The sequence below is a fragment of the Macaca mulatta genome, chromosome 18 (assembly GCF_049350105.2).
Source record: "Macaca mulatta isolate MMU2019108-1 chromosome 18, T2T-MMU8v2.0, whole genome shotgun sequence".
Classification (NCBI taxonomy): domain Eukaryota; kingdom Metazoa; phylum Chordata; class Mammalia; order Primates; family Cercopithecidae; genus Macaca; species Macaca mulatta.
The window spans coordinates 46,368,315-46,389,272 of NC_133423.1; the positions used below are offsets into that span (position 1 = coordinate 46,368,315).

At 42.8% G+C, this 20,958-nt stretch overlaps 1 protein-coding gene across 1 annotated transcript in view; it reads left to right on the forward strand.

Annotated features, from left to right (window-relative positions):
* PSTPIP2 (proline-serine-threonine phosphatase interacting protein 2) overlaps positions 1 to 20,958 on the forward strand; it is a 97,167-nt gene that overhangs the window by 24,196 nt on the left and 52,013 nt on the right. The window contains exon 2 of the mRNA XM_015121863.3: positions 16,709 to 16,809. Coding sequence (XP_014977349.2) covers positions 16,709 to 16,809 — 101 coding nt within the window. The remainder of the gene's footprint in view (positions 1 to 16,708; positions 16,810 to 20,958) is intronic.

Genomic DNA, 20,958 nt, shown 5'->3' on the forward strand with positions numbered 1-20,958 from the left:
AAAAGTTATGCCAATGTGCAGTTCTACCAGTAGAATTTGACAGTATTTCCCTATAGTTCCTTGCCAATGTTAGAAATTTTCAACGTTTCCTAATTTGATGAGTGAAAAATTGTATCTTCTCGTTTGCCTTTATTTGATTATTAATATTGATTCTCTTATTTAAAAATTGCTTATCAACCCTTTTTCTTTTTAGAGTGTTGCCTGTTTATATCTCTTACCCACTTGAGAAAATTGGTTGTTCATTTTTTTTTGTTTTGTTTTTTGAGACGGAGTTCTGCTCTGTCACCAGGCTGGAGTACCGTGGCGTGATCTCAGCTCACTGCAACCTCCGTCTCCCAGGTTCAAGCGATTCTCATGCCTCAGCCTCCCAAGTAGCTGGGATTACAGGCACGTGCCACCACACCCAGCTAATGTTTGTATTCTTAGCAGAGACAGGGTTTCGCCATGTTGGCCAGGATGGTCTCAATCTCCTGACCTCTTGATCCACCTGCCTCTGCCTCCCAAAGTGCTAGGATTACAGGCGTGAGTCACCTCACCTGGCTGGTTGTTCATTTTTATGGGATTGATTTTTAGGGCTCATTACGCACATTAGTCTTTGATTAAATATTCTTGCTCTTTTTTCCTCCCTATTTGTCATGTCTTTTTACATTGTTTGAATATCTTTTTTTTTTTAACTTTTATTTTAAGTTCAGGGGTACAAGTGCAGATTTGTTACATAGGTAACAAACTTGTGTCATGGGGGTTTGTCGTACAGCTTATTTCATCACCCAAGTATTAAGTCTAGTACCCACTAGTCATTTTTTCTGACCATCTCCCTCCTCCCACTCTCCACTCTCCAAAAGGCCCCAGTGTGTGTTGCTCCCCTGTGTCCATGTGTTCTCATCATTTCACTCCCACTTGTAAATGAGAACTTGTGGTATTTGGTTTTCTGTTCTTGTATTTACTCTTGTAAATATAGTAGAAAGAATTTCTGTGCTCTTCACTTGGATTCCTCAAAAGTTCTGTCCCTCTGTCTCTCTCCCTCTCTATCTCTCTCTAAACACACACACACACACACACACACACACACACACACACACGCTTTTTTCTGAACCATTTGAAAATAAAGACATGGGCATGATTTCCCTTTATTCACAAACATTTCAATGTGTATTTTCTAAATATAAGGATATTTTCTTATTACACAATCACAATACAATGACAAATCAGGAAATAACATCAATATAAGACTATTAGCTAATATATAGACCTGACTCGAATTTCCCCAGTTGTTCAAATAATGTCCTTTCTAACCAAAGAAGAAAACATTTCCCATTCAGGATTCCATGTGGCATTTAGCTGCCAGGTCTCCTCCGTCTGCTTTAACCTGGAATAGTTCCTCAGTCACTATGTGTCTTTATGAATTTAGCATTTTTGAAGGGTACAGGAGAGTTATTTGGTAGGATGTGCCCTGATTTGAGTTTGTCCATTTCCTGATGATTAGATTCAGGCCATGTGTTTTGGGAGGACCATAGCAGGAGTGATGCTGTGTTAATCTCAGTAACAGGAGACACGTGATGTTTATTTGCGCTGTTACTTGGTGGTGGTAACTTTGATCTTTTGGTTAAGGTGGTAGTGTTAGCTTTCTGTTACTGCTATAACAAATTACCACAAACTTATGCTTAAAAGAAGATAAATTTATTACTCATGGTCCTGGAGGTCATAAGTCCAAAATGAGTTTCACTTGGCTAGAATCGAGTTGTCAGCAAGGCTGGCTCCTTCTGGAGGTTGTAGAGCAGAATCTCTTTTCTTGACTTTTCTAGATTCTAGAGATTGCCCGTACTCACTGCCTTATGGCCCCTTCCTCCATCTTCAAGCCAGCTGTGTAGCATCTTCAAATCTCTTTCTCTGGCCTCCATATTGTCATTGACATCTCCTACCCTGACTCTATGACCCTCCTGGCTCTTTCTTAGGACCCTTGTAAATAGGTTGGATCCACTTGAATAATCCAGGGAAATTTTCCCACCCCAAGACATTAATGACATCTGCAATGTCCTTTTTGCTATGTGTGGAAGCATATTCACAGGTCCTAGGGACCAGGATGTAGACATCTTTAGGGGCTCTTATTTAGCCTAGCATAGTGTTATTTTCTAGGTTTCTCAATTGTGAAATTACTGATTCCCCCTTTATAATTAATAAGTATCTTCAGGGGAAATATTTTGAAACCACATAAATATCCAGTTTCTTCTCAAATGCATACTAAATCCATTAGTCTTAACATCCATGAAAAATTCTTGCCTTAATCAATTCTTGCTAAGACAGTTGCCAAGTGGTGATTAAAATTCTTTCCCAACTTTGTTGAAGAACAGTTGACATATAGTTACATACCCATGTTTTAAGTGTATAATTTGATAGGTTTTTGTTGTTGTTGTTGTTGTTGTTGTTGTTTGAGGTGGAATTTCGCTCTTGTTGCCCAGGCTAGAGCACTATGGCGTGATCTCGGCTCACCGCAACCTCTGCTTCCTAGGTTCAAGCGATTCTCCTGCCTCAGCCTCCCAAGTAGCTGGGATTACAGGTGTGTGCCACCACGCCTGGCTAATTTTGTATTTTTAGTAGAGATGGGGTTTCTCCATGTTGGTCAGGCTGGTCTTGAACTCCCAGCCTCAGGTGATCAGCCTGCCTCGGCCTCCCAAAGTGCTGGAATTATAGGTGTGAGCCACTGTGCCCGGCCAGTTTGATAGGTTTTGACATGTGTATTACCTTCATGAAATCGCCACAATGAAGATAGTGAACGTGTTCATTATCCCCTGCTAGTTTCCTCATGGCCCTCTGACATCTCTCCCTCCACATTATACTCTTCCCAGGCAGCCACTGATCTGCTGTCATGATAGATTAGTTGCATTTTCTATCAACTAATTGGAGCAAAGTAAGTACTTTTGTTTGCTTGGCTTCTTTCACTTATACTTATTTTGAGATTTATCCATGTTGTTGTATGTATTAATAGTTTGTTCTTTTCTATTAGTGAATAGTATTCTATTTTTATGGACATATCACTGTTTATTCATAGACTTGTTTTGTTTTTTATGAGACAGGGTATCACTCTGTCACCTAGGCTTGAGTGCAGTGGCGCAGTCACGGCTCATTGCAACCTCCACCTCCTGGCTCAAGCCATCCTCCTATCTCAGCCTCCTGAGTAGCTGGGACTATAAGCCTGTGCCATCATGCCTGGCTAATTTTTTTTTTTTTTTTTTGAGACAGAGTCTCGCTCTGTTGCCCAGGCTGAGTGCAGTGGGGCAATCTTGGCTCACTGCAAGCTCCGCCTCCCGGGTTCACGCCATCCTCCTGCCTCAGCCTCCTGAGTAGCTGGGACTACAGGCGCCCACCACCACACCCAGCTGATTTTTTGTATTTTTAGTATAGACTGGGTTTCACCGTGTTAGCCAGGATGGTTTTGATCTCCTGACCTCGTGATCCGCCCGTCTTGGCCTCCCAAAGTGCTGGGATTACAGGCGTGAGCCACCGCACTCAGCCTGGACTTATTAATGAACATTTGGGTTGTTTCAAGTATTTGGCTATTACAAATCGAGCTGCTGTGAACATTCATGTATAAATCTTTGTATGGTGGTTTTCTAATTCTATCTACATAATAAAACTGGCGTTCTACTGTAAGGAAGTCTCCCCTCCCCACCATGTTAGTGTGGATTCATGGATTCTTATTTTATTTAATGCATTATAATATGTTACCATCTTTTATTTTTCTTTTTTTTTGGAGATGTAGTCTCACTCTGTCGCCCAGGCTGGAGTGCAATGGCATGATCTCGGCTCACTGCAACTTCTGCCTCCCAGGTTCAAGCGATTCTTCTGCCTCAGCCTACTGAGTAGCTGGGATTACAGGCATGCACCACCATGCCCAGCTAATTTTTGTATTTTTAATAGAGAAGAGGTTTTGCCATGTTGATCAGGCTGGTCTCAAACTCCTGACCTCAAGTGATCTGCCCGCCTCGGCCTCTCAAAGTGCTGGGATTACAGGCATGAGCCACCATGCTCAACCATTACCATCATTATTAATCTTGATGTCCAAATTGTCTAGATTTGGACAGTTGTTGTTTCTACAATATACTTACACTGTGTGGGAAGCTCCTTTAAACTGGATCGTATTTCCCTTTGATATATCCTCATTATTCTTTGAGCACTTCCATGTTAACTGGAACAAAATGTTACAGGCTTAATAGGTAATTTCCCTGCCCCAGTTCTGGAATCTGCTGCTTCTCCAAAGAGTCCTGGTTCCATTAAGCAGAGAATAATATTTAGAAACTAAGATTTGTGGCTGGGCGTGGTGGCTCAAGCCCGTAATCCCAGCACTTTGGGAGGCCGAGACAGGCGGATCACGAGGTCAGGAGATCGAGACCATCCTGGCTAACACGGTGAAACCCCATCTCTACTAAAAAATACAAAAAAAAAAACCCCAAAAAACTAGCTGGGCGAGGTGGTGGGTGCCTGTAGTCCCAGCTACTCGGGAGGCTGAGGCAGGAGAATGGGGTAAACCCGGGAGGTGGAGCTTGCAGTGAGCTGAGATTCAGCCACTGCACTCCAGCCTGGGCGACAGAGCAAGACTCCATCTCAAAAAAAAAAAAAAAAGAAAGAAACTAAGATTTGTGCTCTAGGGAAGCTCATTGCAATTTGTATGTTTCCAGGATTTCCCAACAGACAGAGCTAGGAAATACATTTATGTATGATAACACCTCCAATTCCATTTCAACATCATAGGGTTTACTCTAGCCTTCCTTCACTTGTAGTTTCCATTCCCTTCTAGTGGTGTGCTGGCAGATGTTTAACAACTGGTTCTCCAGTGGATAAAAAGCCTGATAGGCAATGTTTGCCAGCATTCATGGTATAAAAGCTCCCTTCCATGGCCAGTTTCAAGCTAGCAACATGACATTACTGAATGGAGAATTAGAAAGAGATGTGTACAATTGATCCTTACTAAGTAAGCCAGCTCCAGCATGCCACTATTCCTTTTTCTATGAGAAACCTGGCTCCCGTTATCCACAATAAGCAGTTTCAGAATTGCTAACCATACCGTTGTGAAAACAAGCTAGAGTTTCATATTTGTACTTTTTTTTTTTAAAGCTTTGGCTAGGAGTACGTAGTCAAAATATTGTGTCCAAAATCACTTAAGTTGGCTTGGTGTGGTGGCCGATCATTTAAATTTAAAAAGAAATCCCAGAATTTTGATTTTAATTGGAATTGTTTTAACTTTCTAGATTTATTTGGGTGGAACTGACTCTTTCCGATATTGGATTTTCCCATCTTCATCTAGGACTTATTTCTAGGCTGTATTGAGGTCTTTCTCTGTGTTCTTTGGCAATGTTTGGTAGTATTGCTTCAAAAAGACTTATTTCTAGGCTGTATTGAGGTCTTTCTCTGTGTTCTTTGGCAATGTTTGGTAGTATTGCTTCAAAAAGACTTATTTCTAGGCTGCTCTGCCTATGGAGTAGCCATTCTTTTATTCCTTTACTTTTCTAATAAACTTGTTTTCACTTAAAAAAAAGACTTATTTCTAGGCATTTTAAAGATTTTGTTGGCATTTTGAATAGGATCTTTGTATTTTAAATTACCCCCCCCTTTTTTTTTTTTTGAGACGGAGTCTGGCTCTGTTGCCCAAGCTGGAGTGCAGTGGTGCGATCTCGGCTCACTGCAAGCTCCGCCTCCCGGGTTCACACCATTCTCCTGCCTCAGCCTCCTGAGTAGCTGGGACTACAGGCACCTGCCACCACGCCCAGCTAATTTTTTGTATTTTTAGTAGTGACAGGGTTTCACCGTGTTAGCCAGGATGGTCTCGATCTCCTGACCTTGTGATCCACTCATCTTGGCCTCCCTTAAATTACATTTTAAAAGGTTATTGTTGACATATAAGAAGGCTGTTGCTTTTTTGTATATTTATATTTTGTTCCCAGTTTTTCACTTTAATCTCTGGTTTTCTAAGTAGATACTTGTATTAACAATTTTTGATATTTTTATCTCTGTCTGTAGTGAGAAGTTGGGAAAGGCATTGCCCAGGAAGTGGAGGGCATTTAGAGGCCCTCAGAGCTGTGCTTATCCTTTTTTTCTGTAACTTTTTACTGGGGAAGCTTTGAAGACTGCTGGGGACAGCGCCTTTGCTGTTCTGGTTTTCATGCCCATGTTAGGCGCCTGTTGCGGGGTGGAGTCCTCGGACCAACTGCAACCTTGGCACAAATGTCAGAACCAGCTGCTCTGCTTCCTCCTGGAGTGGGGCAGGTCACTGGCTGGGTTCCCAGTGACCTCCAAACACCCTGCCGATTTCTCTGAGGCAGCTCCAATTTCAGCCCCTGCTGATGGAGAGCGTGGGGCTTCAGTTCTAGGATTGTGTTGGAAAAGTTTGTGTACTTCCTTCTCTGTCTTGTCTGGGTTGGAATACTGTCTTCCGACCTCTGTCTATCTAGTCCCATCTGCTTTTTCTGGTACAGAAATTCTTACAAATCTCCAGTTTCCTCATTGGGCCCCTCCCTGTTTTCTGTTGTTGCTGTGGATCATGTGTTTTTTTTTTTTTTTTGAGACGGAGTCTCGCTCTGTCACCCAGGCTGGAGTGCAGTGGCCGGATCTCAGCTCACTGCAAGCTCCGCCTCCCGGGTTCACGCCATTCTCCTGCCTCAGCCTCCCGAGTAGCTGGGACTACAGGCGCCCGCCACCTCGCCCGGCTAAGTTTTTGTATTTTTAGTAGAGACGGGGTTTCACTGTGTTAGCCAGGATGGTCTCGATCTCCTGACCTCGTGATCCGCCCGTCTCGGCCTCCCAAAGTGCTGGGATTACAGGCTTGAGCCACCGTGCCCGGCCTTTTGATCATGTGTTATTTCAGCGTGGTTTGGGAACAGATGTGCGATAAACAAAAAAGTTCAATTTGCCATTAAGGGATGGAGGTAGGGAGAAAGACTTCAGATTATAAACACAGTGTAAGTATATTGTAGAAAGTTTAGAAAATGTAGAAAAGTGCTAAGAAGAAAATTACTTTCAGTGTTTGGGTTGTACATATTCTTCTTTTTTTTTTTTTTTTCTAATGTGTTCTTGGGTTACACATTTTCTGAGGTTCTACTTTCACTTAACTTATTTTGAATCGAGTGAAGTTGCCTTTTTAAATGACCTGCTGACTTGAGGGTAGGCACATTTAGACACGTGAAAATGTCAAGTGTGGATCTAGCCTAGATGACGCCGAGGATTTTTGAGGGTTGTAGGAGGCGAGGTGGGCAGATTGTGGGTTTGTGGAATAACACTGAAGCAGGAACTGGGGTGGAATTTCATGCTTGTCTGCACTGTCCACTACCATTATTTAAGAAGGCTGAGGGACACAACCATTATAGTGACTTTGACCTTAGGCTTGGGAGAACATGGCTGAACATACTGACGTGCTAACAGTCATCTTCATATCCTTTGCTAAGGTATATCTGACATGTCTCCAACTCCTTCCCAGATGACAATACACACATTTTTTAATATCTAACAGACTATGTTTATTTCACCATTGTTTGCTTTCAATGAAAAAATTCACAGCGTCCAAACACATCCTTTTTTGCTAATGTGCCTGGTCTTGAAAAATCCAGATTTATCTTCTTCATTCTTTTAATTCTTGAAGCAGTTGACAAACTCAAAGCATGTGACCTCCTTTAATCCTTCCAATATTCCCCATTTTACAGTCTAGTAAATTAGCAGTGAGAGAGATTGAGTCTTTAGCTCAAAGTCACATAGTGTGTGAATGGTAGAATTGCCACGCAAACCGAAGTGTAGCGTGAAAGCCTGGGTGTGTTGCATCTAGAATTGCAAGGAAATGGACTAATGGACAAAGAGTTAGATACGGTCCTTGTTCCTCAAATAAGGGAAGCTATGTAGTTGAGTGGTTTAAAAATTCAGACTATAGTCTGTTTCAAAATATAGATTTTGACCCTCAATGGGCTATGCTTTATAGGAAGATATTTAATAATGATACCTATGTCATAGCATTGTGGTAAGGATTCAACAAGATATTCCATGCAAAATACTTGATATGCTATTTGGCACACAGCAAGTACTCAATGTATATTAGACATATTTTTGTTTTTTATTTTAAGGCAGAGTCTCACTCTGTCATCCAGGCTGGAGTGCAGTGGCATGATCTTGGCTCACCACAACCTCCACCTCCCGAGTTTAAGCGATTCTCCTGCCTCAGCCTCCTGAGTATGTGGGACTACAGGTGCGCGCCACCATGCCTGGCTAATTTTTGTATTTATAGTAAAGACAAGGTTTCACTATGTTGGCCAGGCTGGTCTCGAACTCCTGACCTCATGATCTGCCCACCTTGGCCTCCCAAAGTGCTGAGATTATAGGCATGAGCCACGGTGCCTGGCCCTAGACATAATTATTAATATTAATTAATGATAATCCATATATGCAGAATTTGATCCATTTGGTTTTACCTCATAGAGTGGTAAGTAAACAGGAAAGAAAGATCAAGGTTGACAGCATAGGGAGGTAAAATGAACTTTGTGGTCTTTATCCCAAGTCTACTGTTTTATAGCTCTTAATAAATAACTGAGAGATTTAGATAATATTGTTAGTTAAGAATTAAAATTTTTCATAGTGGCTGGAAGCAGTGATAAGGAAAGCGAATAAGGAAAGCTTCCTAGTGCTTTGTTTCCTCCACCTGTAAAACATAGAAAGAGCTCCTGCCTCACTGTGCTTGTGGAACATGTGGTTCTTTAATGCAAAGTGCAGCGCACTTATGCACCCTATGCCCAGGCACCAAATAAACTACAGCCTTTGTATGAGATGCAAAGTAACTGGCCTCCTCCCTGTTCTAGTGGGGCTCTCTGGGCTTCCAAAAGCCATCATTGCCAACTTGCATGTTTTACTCAAGATTGGAGGTTTTAGGCCGGGCGCGGTGGCTCAAGCCTGTAATCCCAGCACTTTGGGAGGCCGAGGCGGGCGGATCACGAGGTCAGGAGATCGAGACCATCCTGGCTAACACGGTGAAACCCCGTCTCTACTAAAAATACAAAAAACTAGCCGGGCGCGGTGGCGGGCGCCTGTAGTCCCAGCTACTCCGGAGGCTGAGGCAGGAGAATGGCGTAAACCCGGGAGGCGGAGCTTGCAGTGAGCTGAGATCCGGCCACTGCACTCCAGCCTGGGTGACAGAGCAAGACTCCATCTCAAAAAAAAAAAAAAAAAAAAAGATTGGAGGTTTTTTAAACAATGAAATGCAAACCACAGAGGGTCTTCTCTGGCCTCTTCTTTGTATTTCTGACAGTCATTCTGTCACCTCCCCATTCTGTAGTCTTCTTTATTTTCACAGGCTTGCATCCTGCTTTCTTCTTATAAGCTCCTCTCGGCAGGAACCATGATGGTTCTTTTAGTCTTTTATATTTTGAATGGCCACAGTTGTCAAACTGCATTCCAAGTCACTTGGAAGGTGTATAGAAAGGTAGAGACTGTCGTGCCCCGCCCCAGGTTCAGAATTGGCAGGGCTGGGGTGGGACTGAGGCGTCTGCATGTTTAATAAGCTGCCTGAGTGATTCTAGCCTGCTAATCCCTGGAGCCCATGTCTATAGAGGTTGTATAGCAGACATCGTAAGAGGAGCGGGCTGGGGAAGCAGCACAGAACTAGATGTGCGGATGCTCAGCAGCAAGACCTGTAACCCTGACGGTGGCTTTGGAGACTGCAGGTGCTGTTTGCTTCCCCTCTACTCCTTACCCTTCTGCCCAGAGGCCATGGGAGGATAGAAGAGGTGAAAAGGAGCATAGAAATAAGTTATCAGAGGCCCTGCAGCATGGAATGAGTAGAGGCTTTTCCCCCCAGCAAGTTTATGCAGTTATTCCAGAGCCTGCTATTCCAGAGCCTGCGTATTCCAGAGCCTTTGTTGAAAAGACTACCATTTTCCCATTGAATAGCTTTGGCAACTTCGTTGAAAGTCAGTTGACCATATATAAAGGAAATACACAGGTTAAACTTTTTTTAAAAAAAAACTGTTTCTGCATTCTATTCTGTTCCATTGGTCTCTTTGTCTGTCCTCTGAAAGGTACATACTGTTTCGATTACCATAGCTTCAAAAAAAGTTGGTTTTCGGTTGTTGTTGAGGCAGGCTCTTGCTCTGTCGTCCACGTTGGAGTGCAGTGGTGCAAAGCTCACTGCAGACTCAACCTCCTGGGCTCAAGCGAGTCTCCTCCTTCAGCCTCCTGAGGAGCTGGGACTACAGGTGGGGGTGTGCACCACCACACCCGGGTCAAAAAAAGTTTCAAAGTCAGGTGGTATCAGTCCTCCAACTTTGTTCTTCTTAAAAATTGTTTTCTTCTTTTGCCTATTCTAGGTCCTTGGTAATTCTTTATAAATTTTAGTCTTGACTTGCAAATTTCTACAGAGAAGACTTTCGGGATTTTGTTGGGATTGTGTTGGATCTATAGATCAATTTGGGGAAATTGGTATTTTAACAATATTCACTCCTTCAATCCACAAACATGGTATACATCTACCTTTATTTAGGTCTTCTTCCATTTCTTTTAGCTGTACCTTTTGTAATTTTCAGTGAAGAAATCTTGTAAAACTTCTTGTGTTATCCCTGTATACTTTATCTTTATTATGCCATTATAAATAAATGTTTACATTTTTTTCTTTCCTTTTTTGCCACTGGTATATAGAAACACAAGAGATTTTTGTGTATTGACCTTGTGTCCTGCAACCTTGTTAAACTTACTAGGTTTAGTAACTGTTTTGTAAACTTCTTAGAATTTTCTGTCCATAGTCATGTTGTCTACAAATAAGGAAGTTTTACTTTTTCCTTTCCAATATGTATGTTCTTTATTTCTTTTACTTGCCTAGCACTGGCTAGGACATTCAGTGTGTTGAATAGAAGTAGTGAGAGCAGACATCCTTCCTAATCTTAGGAAGAAAGTATTCCGTCTTTCACCTTAAGTAGGCTGTTAGCTATAGGCTTTTTGTAGATACTATTTGTCAGATTGAGGACATTCCATTCTCTTAATGATTTGTTGATTTTCTATTGTGAGGTGGTATTGAAGTTTTTCAAATCCTTTTTCTGCATCTTGTAAAATGATTATATGACTTTTCTTATATTTTTCTGTTAATATAGTGAGTTATATTAATTGACGTTCAAAAGTTAAACTACGCCAGGCATGGTGGCTCATGCCTGTAATCCCAGAACTTTGGGAGGCCGAGGTAGGTGGATCACTTGAGGTCAGGAGTTTGAGACCAGCCTGGCCAACGTGGTGAAACCTTGTCTCTACTAAAAAAAAATACAAAAATTAGCTGGGTGTGGTGGCACGTGCCTGTAACCCCAGCTACTTGGGAAGCTGAGGATGGAGAATGGCTTGAACCCAGGAGGGAGAAGTTGTAGTGAGCGAGATCGTGCCACTGCATTCCAGCCTGGGCGACAGACGGAGACTCTGTCTCAAAAAAAAAAAAAAAAGTTTAACTTGTGTTATTGAGCTACCACTTGATCATAATGTGTTATACTTTTTGGCAAAGGTTTTTACATCTCTGTTTATGAGAGATATTTTTCTGTAATATTCTCTATTATTTTAAAAAATAATGCGCTTGTCTTTTTTTTGGTAACGGGGTTTTGCAAGTCTCATAAAACAAGTTGAGAAGTATTTTTCTATTTGCTGAAAGAGTTTGAATGTAATTAGTGTTACTTTTTTCCTTAAATGTTTGATAGAATTCAACAGTGAATTCATCTGGGTGTAATGTTTTCTTTGTGGGAAAGTGTCAAATTACGTATTCGATTTCCTTAAACATATCGGGCTTTTCAGATATCTGTTTCTTTTCTTTTCTTTTTTTTTTTGGAGATGGAGTCTCTGTCTGTCGCCCAGGCTGGAGTGCAGTGGCACAATCTCGGCTCACCGCAACCTTTGCCTCCCGGGTTCAAGAGATTTTCCTGCCTCAGCCTCCTGAGTAGCTGGGACTACAGGCATGCGCCACCACGCCCAGCTAATTTTTGTATTTTAGCAGAGATGGGGTTTCACCATATTGACCTGGCTGGTCTTGAATTCCTGGCCTCAAGTGATCCGCCTGCCTTGGCCTCCTAAAGTACTGAGATTATAGGCATAAGCCACTGTGCCTGGCCAGTGCTAGCAGTTTTAAAAGGCTCAATTTAAATTTTATTTATTCTCTTCTCTGATGACCCTATCCTGTCCTTTCTTGTCTACTGCATCCATTCTATATTTTCTTTGTATCGTCTTATATACTAGTCTCTAATTTTCCTTGTGCACACATGTTTATTTTATGTACATGTCTTTTACTAACTCTCTAAATGAATGGTAGGGACTGATTGCAGGAACTCTATCTTATGCTGGCTTTGTAAACTTTTTAGTACTTCATATTAGTTGATATGTAATTAACAGACATTTCTCAAACAGTATTAATATGGAAACTACTGTGGATGATAGTTTCGGCATAATCCAGATGCCCTTTAAGGAGTTAAATGATTTTTTAAAAAGATGTTAACTCATGATACCAAATAGTATACGCTAGAGGATGTCTTGCCCTTTTTCTTGGCCCTTCTATGCTTATTTTTGTCAATCAACTTACCACCTGTGTTCTCTGAGTAACATAGGCAGGAGTTTCCAGACCAAGTCCTCCACCACTTTAACTTGGCCTTCAGCACTCTTTCTTTTCTCCTGGGGATTTCCTTTCTTGGCTGCCTCTGTAGTCCAGCCACTCCTCTGAAGCAGCAATTCTGGTTTTTTTTAAAGGCTGGCAGCTGGGAGGTCTGTGGTTTTGGTTTGTGTTTCCAGGAAACTCTGGCCTAGTTCCACCTGCGCAATCCCACTCAAAGAGTTTCCACATCCTTAATTAAGAAAAAGGAGCCAGGTTTGGTGGCTCATGCCTGTAATTCCAGCACTTTGGGAGGCCGAGGCAGGAGGATCACTTGAGCTCAGAAGTTCAAGATCAGCCTGGGTAACATAGTGAGACCTCACCTCTACTAAAAAAAAAAAAAAAAAAAAAAATTAGCCAAATATGGTAGTGTGCCTGTAGTCCCAGCTACTTGGGAGGCTAAGGTGGAAGGATTGCTTGAGCCTGGGAGATCGAGGCTGCAGTGAGTCATGTTCATGCCAGTGCACTCCCGCCTGGGTGACAGAGTGAGACCCGGTCTCAAAATGAAAAGAAAAGAAAAGAAAAGAAAAGAAAAGAGGAAGCTCAGTGTCTTTCTCTGGGAAGAGCAAAGACTCCTGTCTACAAACCAGTTTTGACACTGACCATTTGGTACCCATTCATTCATCACTCAGGAATCTGTTTTCATTGTTCTCTTCTAATGCATCTGGCAGCAAGCACAATAGGCCTTTTCATTCTCCAGAATTTTACTGTAGGCCTTTGATGTGAATAATATTAAGATAGATTTTTTGGGAGGGGGTGCAGGGGTAGTTCAAAACTTGAAAGAAGCTGCAAGCACTTGCAGTAGAGTTGGGACAGAAAGGTATTCACAGGCATGATAGCAAACAACAAATTCAGATGCTGGGGACTCTGAGAACTTAGAGAAGGGAGTAATGGGGCTACTCAGAGAAGTCTTCGGGAAAACCTGGGAATTGAGGGGCTATATCTGAATTCAGGAGACGATAATGTTAGCATCATCTTAGAGCTGCTGCTGAGTGCTGTATTTCGGGGGCAGTTAGATGCCTTCCTGGCTAAGACAGAGGGGCATGTGTGGAGCAGGCCAGTGGACAAATGAGGCTTTGGTGGAAGCTGTTTTTTGGGCTTTCTAAGGTCTAAATTTGTGCTCAAACAGCAGTTACAAAGCATAGAATCAAACATTTCTAACTTAGATTCATAATCTATAAAAGTTTTGATGATTTTATGCATCCATTTAAAAAGTGCAAGGCAATGGCTTGTTAGGGTGCCAAATTGAAATCAGCCCCAGGCCTGGGTCCCACTGGGTCTTTCTGGGACTGCTGTCTGCTCAACGAGGCCATCATAAGTGGCAGCAAATGGAAGTGAGAAATTCTGCTTCTCTAGTGTCCAGGGCTGGGTAGGGAGGTATCTTTAGAAACCCCTTATCCTTAGTTCTACGTCCTTGAGGAATCGCCACACAGTCTTCCACAATGGTTGAACTAGTTTACAGTCCCACCAACAGTGTAAAAGTGTTCCTATTTCTCCACACCCTCTCCAGCACCTATTGTTTCCTGACTTTTTAATGATTGCCATTCTAACTGGTGTGAGGTGGTATCTCATTGTGGTTTTGATTTGCATTTCTCTGATGGCCAGTGATGATGAGCATTTTTTCATGTGTCTGTTGGCTGCATAAATGTCTTCTTTTGAGAAGTGTCTGTGGGTATATACCCAAAGGATTATAAATCATGCTGCTATAAAGACACATGCACACGTATGTTTATTGCAGCACTATTCACAATAGTAAAGACTTGGAACCAACCCAAATGTTTATCAATGATAAATTGGATTAAGAAAATGTGGCACATATACACCATGGAATACTATGCAGCCATAAAAAAGGATGAGTTCATGACCTTTGTAGGAACATGGATGAAGCTGGAAACCATCATTCTGAGCAAACTATCGCAAGGAAAGAAAACCAAACACCACATGTTCTCACTTATAGGTGGGAATTGAACAATGAGAACACTTGGACACAGGGTGGGGAACATCACACACCAGGGCCTGTCATGGGGTGGGGTGAGCGGGGAGGGATAGCATTAGGAGATATACCTAATGTAAATGATGAGTTAATGGTGCAGTACACCAACATGGCACATGTATACATATGTAACAAACCTGCAAGTTGTGCACATGTACCCTAGAACTTAAAGTGTGTGTGTGTATCTATATATATATATATATATATATATATACCCTTATCCCATACGGAACCACACTTCCTTCTGCAAACTAGGGCTGGGAAGGGTTGGTTTGCCTTGGCTGGGATGGGGTGGATGAGTTCAAAACTCCCCAGGGCACATTCAGAGGCCAGCTAACCAACCTCTTAGGGTCTATGGTGCATTTGGGGGTGGAAACTAGGGAACCAGCCTCCTTAGGGAACACTTTGGAGTGTTATTTAATGTACTGATTTGTTGGTTTGGGGACTTGGCTTGATTTTTAAAATGTGCTGCATCTGAGGCTGCTGGTTGGGGGACTTAGCCTGGTCCCTCCAACCTTGGAGAGCACAGTAGAATAAAATATAAATAAGTTGCTAATTTAAAAATTTGGCCAGGCATGGTGGCTCATGCTTAGCACTTTGGGAGGCCAAGACGGGCAGATTGCTTGAGGTCAAGAGTTTGAGACCGGTCTGGGCAACATGGCGAGACCCTTGACTTTACTAAAACTACAAAAAATAGCTGGATATGGTGGCACATCCTGTAGTCCCCGCTATTCAGGAGGCTGAGGCAGGAGGATTACTTGAGCCCAGGAAGCGAGGGTTGCAGTGAGCCAAGATCGTGCCACTGCACTCCAGCCTGGGCAACAGAGTGAGACTCTGTATTTAAAACAAAAACAAAAACAAAACAAAACAAAAAAAATACATATATATATATTTATACACACATATATAGTCCTTCTCCCCTAATTGGGGCCAATGACCACGGAGAGCATGCTTCATGCTTCCCAGTGGACAGACAGCCCTATTCTCCCACTCCTGAGTCCTGGTTCCTGGCTCCTGGCTTAGAGCTGCTTGTCTTTTGCAGAGATACCCTTGACCCTCAATAGTGCTAACTGGTGGTAGGAAGAGCTATCAGGGTGAAGTTCAGTGGCAAGTTTAAGGACAGAGAAAAATTGTATAGCACCAGGTTACATGGTCAGTAGGTCAGTTTCCATCCGGCAGGATAAGGAAGCACATGACAGAAGGCTGGCCTGGGTGCCCAGCTCCTTCTCCCTCTCCTTGCCTGACTTTGGGCTTGAGTAGAGGATCCACAGAGGGACCTCAGCCTAGCCAGCTCCCTCATCCATGTGCCTGTGATTCGTCTGTCACTTCCTGTTTTGTGGCCCTTCAGCCTCATCAGTTAAAAAACTGTTTCACACAACATGTGTTCTTACTTCTTGCATTGTTCTTCTCGGCTTGGAGGTGTCTTGGAGGTAAAGCGTTACTGAACTAAACTTGAATCTGCTCACTGGGCACAGCAAAGCTGAACACTGACACAAAGGGTTGCAGTTACAGGAAGAAAGGCATTTATTGCAGGGCACCAAGCAAGGAAAAGGGGCATGATGGCTTATAAGCAAGGGTTTTTAAAGGCAGGAGTGAGGGGGTTTCCAAAGTAAGTTAGGGGCTGAGGAATTTCTGGAACTTCTTTATCCGTTTCCTGGTTCCAGTCTGTCGAAGGTCAACATGACTGTGATCAGCATTTGTCATCGGGTGAGAGTCCTGGTTTCTGAAAAACAACTCAAGGATGTATGTAAAGATGTTATCTTTGTTTCTATAGGGAACCAAATATCTTGTGATCCTGACTTACTTAGGTGGCTTGTTTGGTGGATTATTCATTCACTTCCCTAATTTCTGGTTGCAGGGCTAGCTAGATACCTGGAATTTTCCTTGAAGGAACTGAAACATGTTCCTTCATCTCCAGGGTGAGGGTGGAGAAGTCTGACAGGCTCCTAAGGGGGTCCCTGCACCATCTCAAAGTGAGTCAGCAACATTCTATGGCCAGCTTCTCACCTCTTTTGCCCCATCTTCTCTCCAGCCTCGGGGCTGCCTTCCATTCCTGGTCTGATGCTATGTTGTCTTTCCCCCAGAGCGCAGACATCCTCAGCACCATCGGCTACGACAGCATTATCCAGCATCTGAACAACGGCCGCAAGAACTGCAAAGAGTTTGAAGAGTTTCTAAAAGAAAGGTACGATGCCCTGTCCTCTCTGAAGAGGGTGGGCCAAGATGTCTCCACACCGACAAGGAACAATTTCCTATTTTTCATTTGCGTTGAATGGTTCTGAAGACCCTCTGCTCTAGGTTATGGGATGATACCCGAGAAGTACATGATACTTCTGTCCTCAAGTTCTTAGAAACAAGTTTGACACATAAGATTTATGATGAAACTGTGAACGAATTATAATAAGAAACAAAACATACTTAGTACTGTGTTACAAATAACACTGAAAGACCCCATGATGTAGCTTTTAGACTGCTGAGGAGGAGACCGCTGAAGATTGGCAAAGTAGGAAAGGAGAGGAAAGGAAAAAGGAAGGAGAGAGGGAGGGAGGGAGGTAAAGAAAGGAGGAAATAAAATAGAGGACGGGGTGGTTTCACGGAGGAGTAGGTCCTTGTGGTGGCCCTCAGAGGGTGAGGTGGATTTGACAGGTGAAGAAGTACCTGAATATCTGGGAGAACAGCACGCTCGAGGTGGGAATCAGATGGCCCACGTGGTTAGAGGGAGGCAGAGCGCAGCTCAGAGACCAGCAGGATGAGGAGATGTGGGAAAGCGGTGAAGCCGATCACGACGCTCCTGGGGGTGGCAGGGCATGGTGGTCCATGGGGAACTGCCATGGTTTAGAGGATTTTCTTATCTTCTTCTTTTTAAAAATGGATAAGATAAAAAAACCCCACAAAACTTAGTTTTGTGGAAACTTACTCATCTAGAATATTCCATTTTACAGAGGTTCTGGATGAAAGAATATGTTAAGAGGATTTGGGGCCAAAGATCAGGATCCTTGCCAAGATTCAAATCAATGAACAAGTTCTACTTGTAAGGCAGTAAGTGAAAGGCTCAGAACCCAGAGATACAGACATCAAAGTGTTTTTGGTCAACTCTCTCACTTTCTACTCAAGAGAAAATTTGGTAAACGATCAAACTTACTCACACTGGTTGCCCAGCCCTTGGGTGGTGAGGCCTGTCTCCTTGAGCCATCCCAAAGGTCTGGAGGACCTGGAGGCCTGAGGAGGGGTGAACCAAGAGAGGCTCGGCTACTGTCAGCGCTGTGGAGCTGGCCGCTGCTCCTCCCCCTTTAAGGGAGCAGTTCCCTTCTTTTCTACCCAAGATGGTTGACAGTGTTGACACCCAGTTAAAAAGTGTGTCTTTCTTTTTACAAACACTGGCGGTGGGCTTCCTCCTTCCTTCAACAGTGCTAGGACAGAGTTTCATGAGCATGAAGGATCTAGAGATTGCAGAGGACTCTGCTTTTTTCTGTTGCTCCTCCATTTATGACTTCTATAAATGTCCTCCTGGGAATGAAATGGCCTTGGAATACATCTGCAGAGAAAGGAAGTATCTGTTGGCTCAGGACCCCAGGCACTGACTGCCTGGCAAGACCATCCAAGGGTCCCCTGATACAGTGGGGTTTATCTAAATCAGTGGCTTCCATACTTTTTTGAACGTGACCCTCAAAAAAATATATTTTACACAGCCACCCAGTACACACATGCATAAACAAAACAATGAAACAGGACTACCCTGTCAATTTATCCAATTGTATTTCATTTTAAAATGCTAGTCTTCCAGCTATTCCGGAGGCTGAGGTCGGGGGATCACTTAGCCCAGGAGTTCAAGGTTGCAGTGAGCTCTGATTGCATCACTGCACTCTAGCCTGGGTGACAGAGTGAGATCCTGTCTTTCAAAAAAAAATTGCTGGTCATAATCCATTGAATTGATTTATGGCTCACAAATGGGTCGTGACCCACAGTTGAAAAACACTAGTCCAAATAGGACGCCAAAGCTAAGTTCTCACTTTTAAAAATGATTCACAAAAATACGTAAGAGTAGGAAATATATGGAGAATAAAAATTATTGTTTATATTGTATTTCTAGTATATGTTCTCTCTCCCACCATGGGTTTTATAGCAAAAGGAAGTCAGTCTTGTGCTTTCCAATTTTGGGGAAGAATCTGCAGGCATTAGATCAGTGTGTCAGATAGGCATGCCCTGGGCGTGGAGATGCAGCCCCTGAGTGTGTGGCCTGCTTGGCTTTGGGCCTCTGTTCCTGTGGCACGCTTGCAGGAAGGAAGCTGCTGTCATTGAGCCTGTGTGTTTGTTCCTCCACTGTGTCCTGTTCAAGGGTAATTCATGTGCAGAAGGACAGTCCTCCAGGCGTAGGGGTCCAGCTTTCCTCTTGTTCAGGTGGGTGCAGGATGCTTGTGGGAACTGAGACTCAGTCGGCTGCATTTGTGCCATAATCTAATATGACTGAAACATCCTCCTTGAGTCTTAAACATTATATGACTGAGCTGTCATAAATTACATGTAGAGGCTGGGCGTGGTAGCTCACACCTGTAATCCCAGCACTTTGGGAGGCCGAGGCAGGTGGATCACCTGAGGTTGAGAGTTTGAGACCAGCCTGACCAACATGGGGAAACCCCATCTCTACTAAAAATACAAAATTAGCTGGGCGTGCTGGCGCATGCCTGTAATCCCAGCTACTTGGGAGGCTGAGGCAGGAGAATTACTTGAACCCAGGAGGTGGAGGTTGCAGTGAGCTGAGATCTCGCCATTGCACTCCAGCCTGGGTAACAGGAGTGAAACTCTGTCTCAAAACAAAAACAAAAAACAAACAAACAAAAATTACATGTAGAACCCTGGGATATTTGTGGTTCTTAGAGACAAGAGGCAAACACACACCAATACAAGGGCAAAGATAACAGACTGTTATATGTAATAATTATTTTTGAACAACCACGTCTTGTCCAATGTCATACGTTATTTATTATTTTGAGTTCATCAAATTTAATACACATACATTTATAACACTTTTATATGGTACATGACTAAACATGCCTTATATCTAATGGGGTACTTTTAAGACTTTCCAAAAGTGTCAAAGTCCTACCATGGGCCTCTCGAATTTCTGGCAGTTTAGTGGCAAGGGGAAGGGGGAGATACTATACTTCCTGGTGAGCTCCCACGCCCTTCTCTTCCCTGGATGGAACCCAGCACTGCACCCCTCCGTGCCACATTTTACCTCCATTACGGGAACTAGGAAATACCCTTTTCGTTGGTTGTACCCAGACAGATTGCAGTAAATTCATCTGCACTCCGTGGGGTTGGACAGAACAATCACCCCAGTGCAAGGAACCGCTCATGTGCTGCTCTGGAGGGACAGGGAGGCTGCCTTTCTTGCCACCCATAGGGCAGATTCTTGCATCCAGGGTAGACATATAAAAATAAAGTTAGCTCACAGGGTAGATACAGGTGATTAAATGAGATTATATAATAACTGCTGTTTATTGAAGGCTTGCTAGATGCATAGGGCAGATTCCAAAGCCCAACTTTCCTAGGTTTGAAACCATATTACCCCTTATTAGCTGTCTGACCTTAGGCAAATGCCATAATCTCTCTGAACCTCAGTTTCTTCAATTGTAACATAAGGATGAGAACAGTTAACATACAGGGTTATTGTAACAACTGTTACAATAATTGTTAATAATTAATAATTGTTAACAATTGTTACAATAATTATTTATAACTACTACATTGTTATAATAATTGTTAATAACTACTACAATTAATTGTTACAATTAATATTGTAGCATATTAACAATTAATATTATAATAATATTAAATCAAAATTGATATTAATTAAATTAATATATAATTAAATAATACTATAAGTAACAAAACACAGTAACAAACACTCCATCAGTGAATTGTAAATTTATCTAGTTTACCCTCCTCTCAGCTGGAAAGGCACAACAATAACAGAGGTGATGCTGGCAACCACAGCCAACATCTCAATAGTTACGTAATATAACCATAACATTGAGGCTTACACATCCCTTTGGTACTTATATTGGCTGCATAAGGTTTCTTGGAACAGAAGTGTAGCTTTGTAGATGAGGTTTAAGTAATTTACCAGGGGAATCTAGAAAGTGACAGAACCCAGAATGGTCCGGAGGGGCGGTGAGGACGGGGGTCTCATACAACCCCTGTGTTTATGATTCATCAACACCGGCAAAAGGGCTGGTGGCGATCTGAGGAGATGGGCTAGTTCCCAGCACAGACACACTCTCCTTCTCTTTTCTGTTTATACAATCTCACTCATTATACCCATTCTGTCTGT